Genomic DNA, 20,489 nt, shown 5'->3' with positions numbered 1-20,489 from the left:
TAACATTTAGAGAATAAATTCCAAGATCTTGTTTTACGCATCTCAAAATCCTTTTGACAATAGATGAGATTTAGTAAGATCTTTTTCCTTTACTATCATAATAAGGTTAGTTAGACTCTATTATTCATTATGTAAAAGACAAAGATTTATATTGTAAAAAGACTAATATGCCTGTCTTTTTAATTAAAAGACAAAATAAGAAAACTATTTAAAGAGGGCATTTATTTTTAAATAATCCCCAAGTTTTGAGTGATAGCTTGATAGTTCATTTAGTAATTTTTTATTTTATTTTTTAATGATCCCTCACTGTTGGCAAACTTACAGCTTTTTATTTATTGTTGAGTTCAAAACTTTTATTGTCGAACTCCCCACTTTTTATCAACGAGTTCACCACTTTTTATTCATTGTCAAGTCAACTTTTACTGTCAAATTCACAACCTTTTATTTATTGTTGAACTCGACAATAAAAAGTGGTGAACTCGACACTAATAAAACCAACTCATTCTCAATTTTCGAGTTTATCTAATTAAAATACATGAAAAGATCAACTAAAAACTTGAGATAATGACTTGTTCAGATAATTTCAAACCAAAAAACCCATTCTTGATCGATTTTCATCCAAAAACGAAGCAAAAAAAGTGAAAAAATTCTAATTTTTTTGTATACGTCTACAAAACGTTTGAAAATGGCTTCTTCCTTCTTAAATCCTAGTCTCTCCGAAACTCGATTCAAATGCCAAAAAATACAATCTTTTGGATGAAAACGATGAATTCAAATAAGTAGGACATTCAATCACAAAAAATAGGATCTAAGGATTGATTAGAAATAAAAATTTTACTAAATGGACTATTAAGCAGGACCTTAAGACTTATAGACTAATTTGAAACAACTCCTCCACCAGGATCCTTTAAGTAATTTTTCCTAAAATTAAATTTCATCAATTGGTAAACTCATCATCAAAACATTTGGGGTCTGCTAAAACAAAAAAATTGGTAAATTACCATAATAGAATCCACAACCCTACATTCAATTTCATTCTCATCAGCTCATCTACTAACATTAAATTTGCTCTTAAATTATTTCAAGCACTGAAGCTGCTAATGCATTGAATTGAGACCCCACACATATCATACAGCATACGAATGAAGAAACAAACGATGATTTCATTCTCTGTTTAAATAACCAAAAGAAGCTAAAGGAGGATAATAATGTATCGCTAATCCTGCCTAATAATTTATGAGCCACGCGGAACGTAAAAGATTTTTACTACAATTGTTTTATTGCACAAAGAATACAGACGGTAATGAAAGCTCGTAACCCTAAATTTCAGAGAACAGAGAATACAAAGGGAGATAATTAACCACATTGAAGCTTCCACCACCAACTGAGACTAACGTGAGCGTGAGTTTTACGCAAAAGGGTTCCCACCGAGAGATGCAACTGGGCCTTGTGGAGGGACATTCCTGTCAATTTAACAATGCTTTTAAATTAATAGGACTAGCACAAGAACTGAGACGAAATTGAATAACTGGTTATTATAGAACAAAATCATATTAGACAATCCACCATTTAATGATTTGTTCATAGTGTGTAAATCTCCCTCGCAAAGAATTCAATCTAATTATGGTACTCTCACGCTAGTGAAAAGTTTACTCAAATTGAAAATTTTGGGTTTTCAAGTAGGGCCGTAACTTCAAGAGAACTTTTCATAACAATTACGAAATTAGCTGTTTTTTGGTGATAAGATGGTCATAATATAAGTTTTGTAAGGGATAATCAATTCTAGGTCTTAACCTATTACGGGTTAAAGCCCTCCAAAAAGTAGGCTGAAGGCCATGAAGATGACAGACGATAGCATATAATGAGGGCACGAAGAAAATAAATACAAGAAGAACTCGGTGTATGGAACAACCCATTAAAAGAAAAACTCAGCACGGTGCGGCCTCCACAAGCGGGAGAAAGTATAGACAAACTCGTAGACTTAAAAAAATAAATAAATAAATAAAACCCGGAAAAACTCAGTGTATGATTACCATAAAAAAAAATGTGTAATTAGACAGGTCTAATCATTAAAGAGCCGTTCTAAACTGACATCCTAGGACACTGCAGTCAACATGACGGTGTGCACAGAATCAAAGATGATTTCATTCATATCTCAAGGAAAAACATCAATTGTTTTGTACAAACAACCACGTCAGCACAGTGTCGTAGGATGTCAGTTTAGCACATTTCATCATTAAATTCGGTAACTTCTGACATAAAACATAAATGAAGAGACCCACCCACTACATAAGCACATGTATGACTGCCATTAGACCAAAATAATGATTATGACCACAAATAACCATAAAAGGAATGTTGAGTAGGAGAGCAACTTACGGCAATTGAGAGGTTGGTGCTTCCCCTGGCATGTACGGAAAGCTTCCTAATGATTTTTATACCAAACACGGTTAGGATTGAAGGAAAATAAATAAATAGAAAGTGAACTTCTACCAGTAAGATTGGTTCGAGGAAACTGACCTTGCGGGGTGGCTGGAATATAGGGTGGGACTGTATTCTGAGGAAACCATGGTTGAGTAAGGCCACCCATGAAAGCAGGTGGCAATTGGGGATCTGGCAGCGCTGCTTGCAAAGAGCTCATATCGAAGAACTGCAAAATGAAGTGTATGCGGAGATTATGTTGCAGAAAACCTAAACCACACAAAATTAACCAGCTATCTTCTCTTGATTCCTTGCAAAAAAGAGACATTTTTTAAAAGAAATTTTGAAACCATGATTTGAAATGCACTAGCATAAAAATGGATCTGCTAGTACCGTGAAATCATTAATGCGTGTATGTGACATTGATGATGTAACCACAAATGTCATCATCATTAAAAATTTCTTCTCCCAACCATTTAGGTAGACAACATGAGTCTTGTACTCCTGTTCCGACATTCAAGTCCGTATCTTCATAAAGCTCGAGGTAAGTTACTTGTATTAATATAATGCCACTTCAATGTAACCCATTGCACATGAGAATAATAGTTGTTAAGAGCTTATAACATCGTTGTTACCATATTCAGCAGTTGGCATTAAAATGGCAGTATTTTAACCTCACTCAACTGGGCCTATAACAGTGATTTTCTCAAGGGGAAATTAATGAAGATATCATCTACCCAGAGATCTGCATTAAGTTTCATGAGAGGGGTTGTCATCATGGTATACACTTTATCTATCAAGATTTAGTGTTAAAATTTTAAAATAAATAGAACCCACTTTAAGCTAGGCATTAATTGATATTAGTAGACTTCCTATTTTGTGTATCTTGCACATGAATCTACTTAAACTGCACTCCTGATATATATATATATATATTTAGGGGGGGGGGGGGGGGTGTTAAAGGAGGATTCGATCAACACCACCCAAACCAAGGTTTGGGAGTCAAAGTCACACACCCATTTGGAGGTTCCAGGCATAAAATTATGAATGATGCTGAAGTGACCTCAAGATTGGACCTCACATTGCCCACCCTGACGAGAAAATGGATGGGAACCATAGATGCTTTCCTCGAGATACAAGTGAAAAAGCATCTATGGTTCATATCCACTTTCACGTCAAGATGTGCGATATGAGGCCCAATCTTGGGTCAGTCCAGCACGACTCTAAAATTATAACTCTAGATAAGGTATTCAAGTTGTCAAGATATATCGTGGAAAAATTAGCATTTGTTTTGTACCTTACTCAGGTCTTATGTGCAGAACTGATTTATATAGACTCTCTCAGTTGGGCTAAAAGCCTTCAATTTCTTTAATATCCTTTTCTAGATTATTCCAGGTTAGAAACACTTGATCTTATTTCAAAATATCAAAAAGGAGATCGGTGGTTGCAACATACCATACTGCTAGGCTCCAAATCAGAATCATATGGAAGATCAAATGGATTTGTAGATTTCCAATCAGTAGCATGTGATGGCATTTCTCCCTTAAACAGGGGAAAAAAAGAAATGAGAACTGCTTGTATGATTACAATCAGATGTATGGGCCTAAGGCAAGAGACAAGTAGAAACATAATAGGAAACACGGAAAAGTACAAACCTCTGAAACTTTAGAGCTCAAATGCTGATCAGAAGTTGAAGGAGGGTTATATGGTACAACTTGTGGTTCACTCTTATGTGGTGGCAGATTCTCAAAAGAAGCTTCAGGAAGGCTTCCTGGAGAATCTTCGAAAGCATTCCATGGCTGTTCATAAAAGTGAGCATTTAATCAGAATCCTCGCATGTATAGCATGCCAGCTTGCAATAGAAAAGGGGAGAGAGAGAGAGAGAGTTACACCCCAATTTCTTAAACTATTTCACACCCTAATTAAAGATTCAAACATTTCAAAGGTTTGGCTCAAATTATAATCTCTGCACTATAACACTTGTTCAAACAATTTCAGTGGTTAGTTTACAATTATGATTATGCTCATATAAAATACTAAACCCAAATAAATAGAAATCTAGAAAAATAAAAAACGAGAGCACTACTATTGGCACCCCAACTTTTACTTATTTTCTTGATTTTTAATTGGGGTGTAATAAGTAAAAGTTGGGTTGTCAATAGCAGCCCTAAAAAATTGGTATTACACAAATAATTGATAGAGGTGAATAATGATAATAATAAAGTCAACTCGCACACCAAATGACCCATCATGTATCTTTCTCAGAAACCCAGGATGGATGCTCAAATTCTCTAAATAGCATTGTAAGATTGCTTACCCCAGTACTAGTTGGACCAGTAAAAGCTTGAACTCCATGCCACTGACTATCCACCGATGGAAAAGGCCCCTGAGCTGTGGAATTGATCAATGGCTGCGGCACACTTGCATTTATGGAAGAAACTACATTGAAATTTTTGAAAGGTGCCACATCAGCAGAAGCAATACTAGCGGGATGTGGGTTTTTCGTTTCAGGAGCAGAGGCCCCATGTTGAGGTAAGTCAAATGTCGCCCATCCTTCATTTTCTGGGAAAGAAACTGCCAGCGGTTTTTGTTCCAAAGTGGTTGTAGCCGGGTGTTGATCAGTAATGTCAGCAAACAAATCTATAGGAGGAACATAGGAAGTTTCGGGTGGTTTGAATAAATCTATAGATGGAGCAGAGGAATTTGTTGGTTGTTGTTGTACAACTGGTAAACTGAAAAGGTCCAGGGCCACAGCATTAGCAGAAACAGACGATTGTGAGAACGAAGGAACGGAAGACATTTTGTCCAGTTGGGTCCCAACAGATTGTTCATGTTCTGAGACAATGTCAGCCAAACTACCTGAATTTACTGATTTCAGAGACAGAGAATTGCTATCAAAAGATCCAAAGCTGCTTAAAGACGCTGGTCTCTGAAGAAAGAAGTAATTAAGCATTAGTGAGTAAAATAGATGTAGTGAACATGAGATCAAACCAGAGAAAAGTACCAAAATAACAGCTTACTAGACATGCTGCACATGCAAGGAGGTGGGGCCCACCATACTATGGCTCCCACCTAGGAGATAACAAATAAAGAGTAAATCCAATCAAATTTTCGTAGGAGCGTGAGATCACTTTCTTTTGGACTGGCACAATAATCATGGCAAACTCCAAAGGAAAGTCAAAATAGCGAATTGAGAACTCCATAGTTGTACCATCAAGTCATCTTTCAATTTAGGAGACATCCTAGGTGGGTAGGGCTGGAAATGGGTCGGATAATATCTGCTTACCCTGACTCATCTGACCCAAGTTACTCGGGTATGGCTACAATTTTTTTATCCGATTAAGACTTTGGGTAAATTTATCAATAATTATTTTATCCAAATTTTTTTAAGGTATTCTTCCTATCCTATCCGAATATCCATTTATCCATGTTTAATATGGTAAATTCACAATAAGATATATGTATAACTTAAAATTAAGTCGGATACGGATATGGTAATCCAAATATCCGCTTGAAATTTGGGTGGGATACAAATATCCTTTAAAAATTTTGGATTGATAGTCGGATATGGATATCCTTTGCAAAAGTGGGTAAAAAATTGTTATGGATAATTGGATATAGAGTTGGATGAGGATATATATATCCAATTATCCATAACAATTTTTTACCCACTTTTGCAAAGGATATCCATATCCGACTATCAATCCAAAATTTTAAAGGATATTTGTATCCCACCCAAATTTCAAGCGGATATTTGGATTACCATATCCGTATCCGACTTAATTTTAAGTTATATATATAGGGTCACGTTCAATGGCAAACATTTTTCAAAACATGAGTTAGAAGTTTTGGAATGGGCTGATTTTTGGTGAGGATGATCTTTATGGTGAGGAGATCATCATCACCAAAAATCAGCCCATTCCAAAACTTCTAACCCCATCAAAACAGTTTACAAAAAATGGACGGTCCACGATTTTTCAACTTGGAAACATGGGTTAGAAGTTTTGGAATGGGCTGATTTTTGGTGAGGATGATCTCCTCACCGTAGAGATCATCCTCACCAAAAATCAGCCCATTCCAAAACTTCTAACTCATGTTTTGAAAAATGTTTTGCCAAAAAGTTGGCCATTGAACGCTACCCATATATATATGCTGCATCCGACCCATTGCCAGCCCTATAGGTGGGACCCATAAATTTGAAAGCCCGTCTCTCCAAACATGTTCTGCTCGTATCAGCATGCCATTAGAAGAATATCTGTGGGTCCATCCAACAGTTATTCCTAGATTCACTCTACAATATATCTACATAATGGCAACACCAACTTGACCTGTGTGTTTGAAATCCCATTTGCATCTCTCTTGGAAGTCGTCTCTGAATATGAACTCGTTGTTTGGCGTCGAGCATCCTCAACTAAGATATTCCTTACAGGATTAATGGGAGGACTGCTAAGTTTGTCCTGAAAATTAGGTGACTGGGTATCAGATCTGAATGGATCACCTGCGCTAGACGTAGAGTAGTCTGAAACTCTGGAACCAGAGCCCTCATTGGCAAACCTATCTTCATACATTTTCTCTCCTAAGCGGCCTGGGCTGTAAACAAAGCTAGAGATCTTCCTTTCATAGAAGCCTTTATCTGAACCGGGCTTTCTACTAAGCACACCACCTTGTTTACCATATTTTCGATCTTCATATTGATATTCATATGGCGGACTCTGAGAATAGGAGTGATATGAACTTGCACGTCTGGTGTCATCTTCATGGTTTCTAAGACTCTGTCAAAATACAAACACTTTATGTTATTTACACTTTTGCTTTTGCTTAAGAACAAAAGGGAAAAATAATGTGAAATGGAAAACATGATTAAATTCAAGGATAAATTACACTTTCACCCCTTGTGGTTTGGCATAATTCTATGTCGACCCCCTAACATTTTGACAATTGCACTTACCTCCCCTATAATTTTCTAATGGGCTGATATACCCCCCTTCCGTCTACTTGTTGTCGACAAAATAGTTTTAAAATGATTTTTTACATTTTATAAAGACTATTTTACCCTTTTCAAAATGTTATTCTTTTTTATAAACAAAAATATCCACGTGAAAAAATGGGTTCACACATAAAGAGTGTGAATGCTTAGACGGGGACATTTTTATAGTTTTAAAAATCTAACTGTTTTTTTGTTATTTAAAAAAAAAAAGACAAAATGAGAGGGTAAAATAGTAAAATAACATCAGAACATTAACATTGGCTGTGAAAGAGGAGGTAAGTGCAATTATCAAAATGTTAGGAGCAACATGGAACTATGCCAAACCACAGGGGGTCAAAGTGTAATTTACCCTAAATTCAAAAAGATTGTATGATGCAAAACAAAATATTCTTCAATTGTTGTCCCTAATCCAAGTATATATTAATTCAAAAAATGGATTGCCTGCATGTCTCTTGGAGGCTTGTCAGAGGCCTTTCCACCAGCATATTTCCTATCCACATAGACATTCTTTATAAACTCACGGACTCGGTCAACATTGCTGCAGAAAAAAAAAAAAAAAACATCGTAAAAAAGATTCATGTGTTTTGCAAGACAGAAATACTTAAGAAGTGTCACTTAGCTAAGTGGTAAGACTTGTGGAGGTTGTTCCCAAGTTCTAGGTTCAAACCCCTTGAACTCATATTTTTTATGCTAACTATTAACAATTAACAATATTCCTGTACTAACCAAGCATTTACCTATCCAAAAAAACAAAAGACAAAAATACTTGGTTAACAAGCAATGTATCCTCACCTGCTTTCAGGCAATCTCAGGCGTTGTTGATCCCAATCTTTCAAAAACATTTCCCTTGCACGCTAAAAAATGTAAATGTCTCATAAACACGAGAATGAGCAACTCCTCTTCCACCAAAGGGAAAGAAATTTCAACCACCATTATTACCTGATTACCACCTTTTTGAAGAGCTTCAACTTCTTGAGAAGTGAATTTTGCCATCGATACAGATTTCACCCGGTGAGTGAACTCACGACTAGGCACAAAAAGAACAAGAATACATTTATAAAAAAAACAAGAACTTTCAATTTTCAAGAAACCATGAAGGATAAAATATACACAAGAGTTATAATTGGTTTGAGGATTCAGACCAATTGTTTCAATGCATTTGATGCTTACACCTCGAGGCTTGCCCCAAGGTGGGACTTTCTCAAACCACTCTGCAACTCACTAAAAAATCATAAAGCACATGAGACATGCAGCTCATCCACAGAGGCTTTCAAAACGGGATACTTCACACCGTACACTACTCTTTTAATGCATCATGTTAGATGTGTGCACCTTACATGCATACAACGGTGGGGGCAGGTAGCATTTGCATAAAAAGCTCAATTTTATTATCTATTTTCTGCCCCCCTCCCCCAATCTCGGTCTCCCAAAACCTTAGTTAAATAAAAATAAGGTACTAAAAATTAAACAAAATCCAATAAAACATATCTTCTCCTATAGCAATGAGCTATTATAAATTTATAATACCAAATTCACACTTAAAACTATAAGAGAAAAAAAAATGTAAATGGTAACTATCTCAATAAGGTGCAAGACACGACAACCTAAAATCACATTGAAAAATTAAATAGGGTTCTCAAAGCATCAACTATATATCATAATTTACCATATTTTGTATCGTTTTCTGAGGTGTATGAAATGATACAATGCAGAAAATTTATCATCTTTGTCGATATCTATATGACGATCACAATTTAAATTGTTCAAACATTTGTAGTTTGAATTTGAAACTGTAAAGTCTAATAAACACTCAATAGGGTAAGTAATCTTAGCCTCACAAGTTAACAAAATCAAATTACTCTTCAGGAATCAAATATCGACATAAAATATCTTTCAAATAGTGTAAAAAAATAAATTAATTAAAATTACTCACTGTATTCCGCTGCAAGTAGTACAAACAAAGGTCAAGAAATTTGTGCAAACATACTGAGGACCCTGCACCTCAAAAAAAAAAAAAACTTTTTTAGGTTTCCATCACAGAAATTTCAAAACCCTAGAAAAAAAAAAATCAAAACTTTCTGCAAAATTTCTCTAAAAAATTCGACAAGTAAAACCGAAAAATTTACCAAACTATTGCAGTTGATGCATCTTCGATTCGGAGGAAGCTTCATGAGACCTCGAATGATCTTCTCATTTCGCTCTTCTTCTCTTTTACTACTCATCTTCTCCTAACGAAAACGAAGAACAAGAGATAGAAAAAAAGTTCGAGACTTGAACCCTAAAACCGTTAAATTTCAAACGATTGTCACCTCGAAAGGTCTGATCTTTCCAAGTAGAGATCGAGAGACAAAAGTTTCAAGCTTCGTCGAGGGATTTAGGGGGGAAGAAATCGAGTCTCGATTCGAAACTCTCACACATGAGACAGCTAGATTTTGATTTCTTGACACATTTTTTTAAATTAAATAAATCTCTCTTTAAAAATATTAAATATTAAATATTAAAAATTAAAATAAAAAAAAATCCAGCTCATATGCTCCCGGGTGTCGGGTTTTGAAACCCAACACCTTAAGAGAACTAAATACCACGTGTCCTACTAATAAGCTGTTTAATTAGATCTTAATATTGAATACATACGTGGCAGTATATCGTTAGAGGAGTTGGTTTTACTTACTATAGTAGAGAAACACAAAAGGGAATACACGTGGCTTCTTGTCGTCTTTCGGTAACTTACAGTGCGACTTTGACTAAGTGTTACCGATGATTTGATGTATCTCACCGGCTATAGACGGTGATTTCTTCATAATAACAGATAAGATCATGTGATAACGACTTCCCATATCATCCGTCCTCTGCTATGGTGTGGCAAGTTTCAGTCCAATGGCTTCTTTTCAAAGTCGTAATAGTCAAAAATTTTGGTCGCTTTGACCGGTAAAGATTTTCACTGATTGTGGAAAGAATAATGATTCTCGGACTCCCTTCTCCTGACGTGGCATGTGCGTAAAATCATAGATTTCCTCGAGATACACAAATGCATATATTTATGGGGATGTGCAATTGTGTATCTAAAGTAAAAAAAAAGAAAAAAAAAAAACATGATTTTTTGACAAAAAAAATTTCATTTGGTCGACATGGCAAGGGTACAGAATCAGAGATATTTTTCTTCGAGATACACAGGGAAAAGATCTACGGTTATGTGCACTTCCTACATCAATTGAGTGAAAACTTTCGAGTCAGGAAATCATTAGTCTACAAAACTCTATGGTTCTATGGGCATGCCATGTTAGGAGAGTATGGGGAAGTCAGATTATCACGACTCTTGTGGAAAATATTTCTTCAAAGTTAATGTAAAATATTTTAATTAAAATATAAATATATTTGAGTTGTATTTGTACATATACCGTCTTAGGATTTTCCTTAAAAACATTGTATGTATGAAGAAAGTTGAATGTTGAAATTTAAATGAGGTGTTAATCTAGAAGATCAACTCACACATGACAAACAAAAAGAGAGAGGTCTTGAGTTTAAGGCCCTCGTTGGGTCATGCATAAGGATTTATCTCGACTTGTCTAGTATGTGTGGTTTTTGGGTATTGCATGTATTAGGGTTGTTAGTGGATCAGATCAGACCCAAAACTTGATCCATTTCGATCAAATAACTTCAGATCTGGATCGATAGTTTGGATTTTGATAAGGATCTGATCCGATAAGGTTTCCATTTGATATCTTATTGGATTGGATATGGATCAATCATGTCCCTGGTCCGATAATATGTTAGGAAGTATATAAATCATATTATATGTTTGTTGAAATGTATGAAGTCTATTGAAATTTTGAATGTAAAATCAAGTTTGGCATTATCTATACCTGATCCCATAGATAATGGATCATATCTGGATCTTGATATTGAGTTCCTATATAAAATAAAATAAAAAATGATCTGATGAGGGTCTAATCCACCACTTATCAAATCAATTTCGAATCGATCCAATCCTTATTGGATCAATACCAAATCAACCTCGAGCGATCCAAACCCAGTCCATTGACAAGCCTAGCATGTATCAGAGGATTTGGGTGAGATATGATACTCTAAGAGACCAATTTCCTTGTCCGTACTAGTTGGGCCTACAACTCAAAAAACAACGTCACTGAAAAGAGAAATAACAATGCAATTATTAAAATGAAAAATAATCATAATTAACAAATATCTAGAAAGATGTTACAATGATAAATGACATAAAAAAAAATGATAAATTTTCTTTATGTTGTATTTGGATTGAGATAAATGGAGAGAAGAGAAAAGAAGTGAGTTTCTCTCCATTTCTCTTGTTTGAATTGTTAAGTGGTAGAGGGAAGAGAAAAGAATTAGAGAGAAGATAAGAGAAATAGAAAAAAACTCTTTTAAAATATTTTATAATTCCAACTCTGCCCCTATATCACTTTTAAGATATTTTAAAATTTCAAAATTGTCCCAAGTTCTCTCCGGTCAATCCAAATATGGTAGAGAGAAATTGAGCTTCCTTCTCTTCTCTCATAGAGATTCTCTTTTCTCCACTTCTCTCAATCCAAAGATAGCTTTAAGGAGAAGAGATAAATGAACATAGCATAATAGATTTGTTCATATTGTGTTGTGAATACTACAAACTAAACTAGTTTACAATTCAATACTCATAATAAGTTCTTTAAAAATAGGGAACATAGTGGCCTACATTCTATTTTGGTAAATTTTAGAGATGATTCCCCCATTTTAATCAATATTAAAGATAATTTATGTTAGGTCATTATTAAAGATACTGTATGTTTTTAAATTGATGATATAATCTCTTGACCTAAGTAATCTTTTATGAGATTAACATAAACGATCTAAATATTATCTAGGGAGACATTTATATGAAATGGGTTTGTTCTTGAGTGAGAACCACAAGAAAACGAACGAATGAATCAAATAGCAAGAATTGAACCTATTAAGCAGAGAGAATTTTACTTAAGACTAATGATAAATTGACGACGTGGTCTGTACACAGTTGATGTTTTAAGTGCACAAAACCGTTGATCTTTTTCTTTGTATATCCCGAGGAAAAAATCTATGATTATGTGCACTTGCCATGTCAACCAAGTACAGACCATGTCAGGTTATCACAACTCTTTTACTTAATATTTCAATGTAATTTTTACGTAAAGTATGTTTCTATGAATCTAATTTATGCATTTAAACGTAGTACTAGATCAATACTTGGAGTCAATGAAAATAAGAAAAAAAAATTCCTCCCAATTTCTATTTTTCTAATCCCATCTCATAGATGGATCATGATCTTTTGATTCATGAAAAAAAATGAGATCCTCACCATCAGGATACATTCAATAACTTCAATAAACGATGTATCTCGAGGATATTTTGTAAATCTTAATAGTTGGATTTTGTATTGTTTTTTGAGTCAATGGATCACAATCCTTCTAATTTAAAAGTCTGAATTTCTCATGTTTTATTAATATTTTAGGTATCTCCCTAAGTTTTCAAACCATTTGCATACCCCTTTTGACCTTGGTCTTTATTAACAAACCAATGAAAAGTCGTCGAAAGTCCTCATTTTCATCTTCTAATTAATTTTTTTACATTTTCTTCCCAAAATTAGTCACCTTCAATATGTTTTTCACCTTTACTCATCACTTCAATCTTCAAATGCCCCCATTTCTATGTGTACCCTGCGAACTAGATTCGTTTTAGAAAGGCAAATCACGAATCGTGAATCCAAATTCGAACTGCACGAATCAAATAACATAGGCCCTGTGTGGATACAACCTCTCCACACAAGAACATGAGCCCAAGCTCTCCTCGCAAGAGCGCAAACATCAAGAAGCTCTATCCAAACAGAGTGATAATTTCAGCTTGGGATGTAACTTGATTCGGTTTGATGTTAAATTGAAACCGAACCAACATAGGTCAATTCGGCTAAATAAGAATCAAAATACCAATAAAACCAAACCAACCCAAACCAAGTTAGATCTGTTTGATTTGGTTCTATGGGTTGCCAATATTCTATAAATTGGAAATACCATATTTTCAATGAAAAAATAAAAAAATATAAAATTTCATACAATAATATATCATTAATGTATGCATAAAAGTCATTAATTTATTTGTAAAACAAAAGTCATTAATCTATGTCCTCACTCCTAAAATAATTCATAATAATACATAAGGGTTCAGTTCTATACAAGCATGATCCGAGAATCGAATCAAATTGATCAGTTCTTCATTTGCTTAACCCGATGCTTCTGCTGCGGCTGATACCGGGAGACATAGATACCCAGCTAGAAGAGGAATGACTCGAGCTTAGGCCTGGCTGCTTTCAGAGAAGTGGCGGTCCGAATCTTATCTGAACTGCGATAATAACTGACGGAGCCTGACGGAACGGAACCCATACTAGTGAGCGCTCCTGCGCGAGACGGTGACGGTACTACATATAAATGAGTAGGCCCTGACTACACTAGAAAGGAGTAGGCTGAAAAGCCGTAGTGCGCTAGTAGCAAACTCCGGCCCCCCCAGCAAGCGGAGGCTGAAAGTAGCGCGCCAGTAGCAAGGCCCCTCCTACGCGCGTCAGGTTGTTCGGCTCTCTGCCATTTGGATCGGAGAATTTATGGAGGAAATCGGATTTTAAATTTCCAGAAACCCCACGATTATAGAGCCAAAGGGAATACGCTGCGCCTGAAATCATCCCAAGCGCTGCTAATGTGGCTACTAAGCTATTACCACCCCACAGCTACCGGTTCGAACCAAGTTGCGACCCTAGCTCCAGCCTATATCTATCTTACATATCCTTAAGATAAATCTTGACCGTTGGATTTCGTTTTTTCACGAGTCAACGGATCCCACGATTTAATCCTTTAATAGATAATCCCTCTCATTGTCTCTGTTTCTGTCTGTCTCTCTCTCTCCAATGGCCACAATCCCAAGAACTCCAGCCTATCTTCAACCTCAAACATCAAGCTTAAACCCCACATTCATGGAGACCCCAACACGTTTGTTATGTTTATCTTTCAAACTAAAACACATAAAACATTCTCAATTAAACCTCTCACATCTCTTCAAGGATAAATCAATTTTGCTCCCAAACTTTACCACATTTTCTGCCTCTGGAGAGGCTACAGAGACCACTGAAGTTGAAGAAACTCCAACCCAGGTATTATTTTTCTTGCCTTTTGATGTCTTATGTCACCTTGTTAATGTTTCTTTGTAAAAGGATTGTAGCTTGTGCAGTTAACTAGCTTTTGCTCAACTGAAGCTATATTGGATTTTTATTTTTATTTTTTATAAGGGTTGCTATTTTTAATTGTTTTATTAAATTGGGTTTTTTTTGTAATTATGATTAAGGGCATTGTTTGATGCAATTTTGCTCCCAAACAAGACATTTTTTTTTAAAGTGGGTTGCTGTTTTTGTCACTTGGGACTTATTTTTCAAAGCTACTGTTTATTTATTTTTACTAATGTGAGTTTTTTTTTCTTTTCTTTTTTTAATTATTATTATGGTAAGGGCATGTTTGAATCTCTGTTTTTTTGCAACAAAAAAAAAAAAAAAAAAGATTTTAAGCTGGTTTTTCGTCACTTCACATTGAATTTCAATGGCTACTGTGTTTAGATATTTTGGGTTTTTGTTATTATGTTCAGAACCTACTTGGATTTTAATTCTTGTGCCAAAAAACTTAGTTTTTTTTTTATCTGGGATTTTTTTCCCTTAGTTTTCATTTCTATAGCAAAGTTCCATTGAATTTCTATGTTTACTTAGTGCAATTGTTGTGTTAATGTGGGATTTATTATAACCAAGGTTTAAAATCTCGTCTTGATACAATGTTTCGATAAAATAAAAAAATGATACTAAATCATCCAAAACATTCAATGTATTGGGGTCAATGTTCGTATCGGTCTCATACATTCCAATGCCACTGGTCTAATGTACTTGTGACGCATTTATATCTGCTCTTGGTACGTTTTTTTCCCCCAAAAAACCATTATGAACTTTATTGAAAGAAGGCATAGTTGAGAACTTGAGATGACCATACACGTGTTGATTTTAGTCCCACATCGGACACTCATTACCTTGTCTCTCTACTTATAAGCTCCTGGGCCTCTCCACTCATTGCCAATTGGTTTTGAGTTGGACCACCCAAATTTACCAAGGTATCAGAGTGGGTCTTTCTCTCCTCCACATCACCCAGTTCATATCTCCACATGTTTTAGCCCAGTCTGACCCACACATGCGGGGGCATGTTGAGTTTAGTCCCACATTGGACACTCATTGCCTTGTCTGTTTCCTTATAAGCTCCTGGGCCTCTCCACTTATTGCCAATTGGATTTTTTGAGTTGGACCCCCAAATTTATCAACACAAACAGGACCTACAACATGACAAAAGAAGGAGAGAAGATTAATAGATCAATGCCTCCCCTCTCTATTACAAACCTACTCTCATCTACCTAAGAAATCCTCAAAAAATTAATAATTCAACGTTGAGGGTTAATATTTGAATAGCATTTTTTTTTTTTTTAAATTTGCAATTCAGGTCCAATAATTTTTAAGGACTAATGCAATGGACTTTAATGGGTTAGAGGGTTTCAGGGCTTTCAATGATGGATTAGAAGGGGTTAACATTGAAGCAAAGAGTTACTTTCAAGTACTATGCCTTCAAGTGTACATGTACCATCTTATAGCACATAAAAACCAAGAAGAAAATAGAGCGCATTTAAAAAAAATATATCTTTCTTTACTAATAGACCCATTTAACAGGAAATTTCAGATGATGTTCTTGTCGAAGATTCAAGTGATGGTCACATTGTCAATGCTGATGAAAAACCCGTTTCAGCCATTATGGGATCGGTGCAATCATATAAAGAAGCTTTAACAAGTAATGATGAGTCTAAGGTTGCTGAAGTAGAAGCTTTTCTCCAATCCATTGAAGAAGAGAAAAATTCTCTCGCTAAAAAAGTTGCAACTTTATCTGAAGAACTTTCAACGGAGAGGCATCGTGTTATTGGGATCACTGCATATTTTGAGAATTTTCGGAGGACAACAGACAGAGAACGGCTTTCACTTGTGACAAACGTGCAGGGAGAACTTATAGAAAGTTTGCTGCTTGTGTTGGATAATTTTGAGAGAACTAAAGACCAAAACAAGGTGGAGACCGGGGGAGAGGAGAAGATCAACAATAGCTATCAGAGTATATATAAACAGTTTGTTGAGGTTTTGGGATCATTGCGTATTGTTCCACTGGAGACAGTGGAGAACCCCTTCAAACCAATGGTTAGTTTTTCTGTTTTCTTGAGAATGTTATGTAGAAATCAAGATAGGATAACTGGATAAGAGGGTTGTCTTGAAATGTTTCGGTCATGAAGGCCTTGGTTTTTCTCCTGACCGAAACATTGCCTTGAGATGAGATCTTAAACCTTGGATGGGAGCACCTATCACAACATCCTTACATGAATACTTATATTAGAAAAACTAGCTCTCCTTCACTTACTAGGTACTACTCCTTTATATGATGCCTGATAAACTACCTGTTGCGAATTTGGAGATACCTGTTCAACACGATTACGAAGAAAATAGCAAAGAAAATCAAGAAACAAATCAAAGAACACAAAGATTTACGTGGTTCGACAACTTTGCTGAACGTCCACAGTCAAATCCAATCTTCTTTACTAAGCAAGCAAAGGAGAACAATACAAGAAAAAACACATAAGGTTTTAATCCCAAACACAAGCCATGGAACTCTTGTTCACCCCTCCCTTTCTCTCTGAAAACCTAGAAAAAGAAATCCTAATCCTTATAAAAAAATATCCCATAGCATTATATTTATAGGGTTCCTACAAAAGGAACTTATCCCAACCATTGAATTAAAACCTAATCCAACGGTTGAGATAAAGACACATAAATATAACATTCCAAAATCTCGTCACTTGTTTTTTCCCGACACTAGAAATATTCTTGATATTTCTTAAACACATATTCCCCAAAAGTGGAACCCTCTCTAATAGCTTCAAATAAATGAAATACATGCACTAAGATACGAAGGCTTCTTATTCCACAACTAAACACCATGAAATATTGTTGGTGTACATAACACATGATTCAAAATATTGGTTTTTGGAAATGTAAATATGATCTTAGCTAATTCCTAAGAGCATAAGAAATATATACTAATCATGCTTATTTTGTTTATTTTAGTTCTGAAATATTCAAGACAAACTTCCACAAAAGTGACAAATTGTAGAATAAGAGGTTTAGCTTCGAAAAAATTGTAAATTTGTATGATAGATTTTGAAGATTCAAAAAATGAAATATATAAGAACAAATGAGACACACAATTGTACAAAGCACTAACTATTAGAGTATCAAACTTATGATTCACACTATGAAAGAATTGTCAGAAAAAATACGAAACAGGCATTTTGTTATCATTGTTCTATTATCCATATGGATGGATAGATTGAGGAGGTTGTTGCCCATAGAAATATAATTGGATGGTAAAAGTGGTTGTGTGCTACTATAGTGCAATGTGATTGACATTTCCCAATCCAATTAAAAAGGGAAATATTATAAGACAATGGTAAGACTTACGACTTGTATGGAATTGAATATTGGGCACTCATAGACTCAATGTAGCAAAGATGACAATGTTGACATTGATGATTGTAAGAACTAAGAAAGACAAAATTAGAAATGAATTCACTTGCGAACGTAAGAGTAGCCCCAATAGGTGATAAACTAAAAGAAAACTGATTGAGATGGTTTGATGATGGACAACGAAGACCGATAATAATCCCAATTTGAAGGAAAATGAAAGTTGAAGGTTGTAAAAGAGAAACAGAAAGACCACAAAGGGCGTGGATTTAGGTAGTGTGAGCATATAGGAGGAACAAGATTCATTCAATCCCCTCTCCCCAATTTTTTTGTGAATAGATTTTGATGATGATAAATTGGGAGAGATTATCATACAAATTAAAATGGCGATAATATAAATAAATTAAAAAAACAAAAAGTGAAATATAGAATATCCATGGTTGAATTTTCCTCGACAACATCATGCCATTTTAGATTTCATGAAGGAAAATGTTTGTCTCTGCCCTCTCCATCAACATGACAGTTAGGATTTGAGGAAAAATGCAGATTTCTTAGAGATCAAGTAATATTACATACTACACAGTTTCTATACAGATTTTGTGACAAACCACTTTTCGTTTGATAAATGTTGATTGTTGTAAGGCTTTTTTAGTTGTTAGAGGCTCTCCATCAAATGATTGTTTATTTGATGCTATCTATCAAACGAACGACTGAGATGCTAGGATACTCTTAGGGATTCCCAAGAAAAAATTATCCCAACAAAATTTGTATTAATCTCCAGGAAAAAGGGATCGATCTCTAGGAAATGTGTTTTTTCTCTTATCTCAACCATTTGTTTAATGGAGTACCTCAAATGTCATCTGGGGTTAGAAAAATCCTTGTCTATTGTTAATAATTTGCCAGTAAGTTTTTATGGTTTCTGTGCTCTTTTTTTTTTTTTTTTTCTTTCAAAATTTTCAAACCGACTGAGCAACCGAAATTAGTAGAACACCACAAAATGGTAGATTGATTAGTACTTAAATGGCGAAGTGGGTTTCATGTTACCAACCCCAGTAATTAGTACTTAAACGAAGATTAGTACTGTTATAATGTGCCTTGTGTCCTTGGACATATGCAATCTTGCCAAACCACGTAAATTACGTTTAATTTGTGTTCTATTTATTTCTGATTTATGGTTTCCTATTTTGATTGTTATTTATCAGTATAGAAATCATGTCTTATTTGACCATCACCATGTGCAGGAGCAACAACACCGAGTCGACTTGAAACTCAGACAAATACTTGATGAGTTTTTTAGAGTACTCAATCGAGTTTATTCGGGTTTAATGAAGAGCTGATTCCTCTTTAATTAACTCAGACACTTATTTTGATCATTCAATCAAACCAATTCAATGAGTTTACTCTATTATTGAACTTGTATACTTGTAAGTGTGTGTACATTCTTCTTCTTTAAAGGAAGCTGAGATATATAACTTTTAAAATGCAAGTTTTACAATCTTGTTTCTAGGCTTGACTGAAACAAGGCCGATGAAGAGTGCAATACAACAGGAGAGTCTGCTTAATTCTTCTTGGTGTCTCAAATCAGACATTTTTGTTGTTGTTGTTGTAAAGGAAATAGTGTTTCTAAGGTTAGTGATGAGGACATGGGTTTTTTGTCATCACCTTGATTTGTTGTGTAATTTTTCTCGTATATAGTTCGATTTTAACTCATAATCTGTAATTCTAAACCCTTATCCCTAAAAAATTTGGTCGGCTCAACTAGTTCTTTTTAATTCTATCTAAAGCTGAATGAAACTTACGAAGTGGCGAAGTTTTTTACACTGACTGCGAACCTAACAACACTTCTCCTTTACTCCGATGTTTATTTTTGGGGCCAACGATAATAAAAAGAAGAAGAAGAAGCCATGGCTTTGGATATAGCTAGCTGAGAGTAATTTTTGTAAATATAAAGGGAATGGGTGGCGTTCGACGGCTCTAAAGAGAGCCAAACATTTTTTGAAATATATGGGTTAGAAATTTTAGAATGACCCATTCTAAAACTTCTAACACCATCAAAAGTGATTTACAAAAATTGGACGGTCCACAATTCTTTAACTTGTAAATTAGGCTTAGAAGTTTTGGCATGAGCTGATTTTTTATGAAGGTGATTTCTTCACCATAAAGATCATCCTCACCAAAAATCAACTCATTTCGAAATTTCTAACCCCTATTTTAAAAAATATTTGACACAACGTTTGGCTCTCTTTATAGCCTCCGCCTCCCAACACTTCCCAAAGGGAACAGCTTTTAAGTAAAATTGAAATTTGCATCGTTTTAGACATTGCTGACGTGGATGTGTCTATACAACCAAAAATGCTTTTCATCGACATACGAGTGAGAAGCATCTATGATTCTGTCCACACCAATATTGAAGAGATCATCCTCACCCATAAATCAGTTCATTCCAAAATTTTAACCCTTATTTTGAAAAATGTT

At 35.0% G+C, this 20,489-nt stretch overlaps 2 protein-coding genes across 3 annotated transcripts; one reads left to right on the top strand and one right to left on the bottom strand.

Annotated features, from left to right (window-relative positions):
• Window positions 1–1,143: 1,143 nt before the first annotated feature.
• ZIGA4 (ARF GAP-like zinc finger-containing protein ZIGA4) lies at window positions 1,144–9,862 on the bottom strand. 2 transcript variants are annotated; one of them, XM_086425682.1, is made up of 12 exons: window positions 9,535–9,861; window positions 9,342–9,403; window positions 8,348–8,435; window positions 8,201–8,262; window positions 7,850–7,946; window positions 6,750–7,193; window positions 4,739–5,350; window positions 4,077–4,220; window positions 3,877–3,963; window positions 2,521–2,650; window positions 2,380–2,425; window positions 1,144–1,463 (listed from the first exon to the last, which is right to left on the bottom strand). In XM_086425682.1, exons 1-12 carry the CDS (start codon window positions 9,628–9,630, stop codon window positions 1,409–1,411), a joined length of 1,923 nt encoding a protein of 640 aa, XP_086281808.1. In that variant the 5' UTR covers window positions 9,631–9,861; the 3' UTR covers window positions 1,144–1,408. The 2 variants fall into 2 exon arrangements, with proteins under 2 accessions (XP_086281808.1, XP_086281809.1); XM_086425683.1 differs by lacking the exons at window positions 1,144–1,463; window positions 2,380–2,425; window positions 2,521–2,650 and adding an exon at window positions 2,964–3,166 and having other exon boundaries at window positions 9,535–9,862.
• Window positions 9,863–14,308: 4,446 nt separating this feature from the next.
• On the top strand, window positions 14,309–19,772 carry LOC147383752 (uncharacterized). The gene is made up of 3 exons (XM_086426406.1): window positions 14,309–14,585; window positions 16,185–16,697; window positions 19,256–19,772. The coding sequence occupies exons 1-3, from the start codon at window positions 14,343–14,345 to the stop codon at window positions 19,349–19,351; spliced, it is 852 nt and encodes a 283-aa protein (XP_086282532.1). The 5' UTR covers window positions 14,309–14,342; the 3' UTR covers window positions 19,352–19,772.
• The last annotated feature ends 717 nt before the right edge of the window (window positions 19,773–20,489 follow it).

Source organism: Akebia trifoliata, chromosome 15 (genome assembly GCF_017979445.1).
Source record: "Akebia trifoliata isolate Shusen 1 chromosome 15, ASM1797944v1, whole genome shotgun sequence".
Lineage (NCBI taxonomy): Eukaryota > Viridiplantae > Streptophyta > Magnoliopsida > Ranunculales > Lardizabalaceae > Akebia > Akebia trifoliata.
This window is presented reverse-complemented; position numbering and strand designations above follow the sequence as displayed.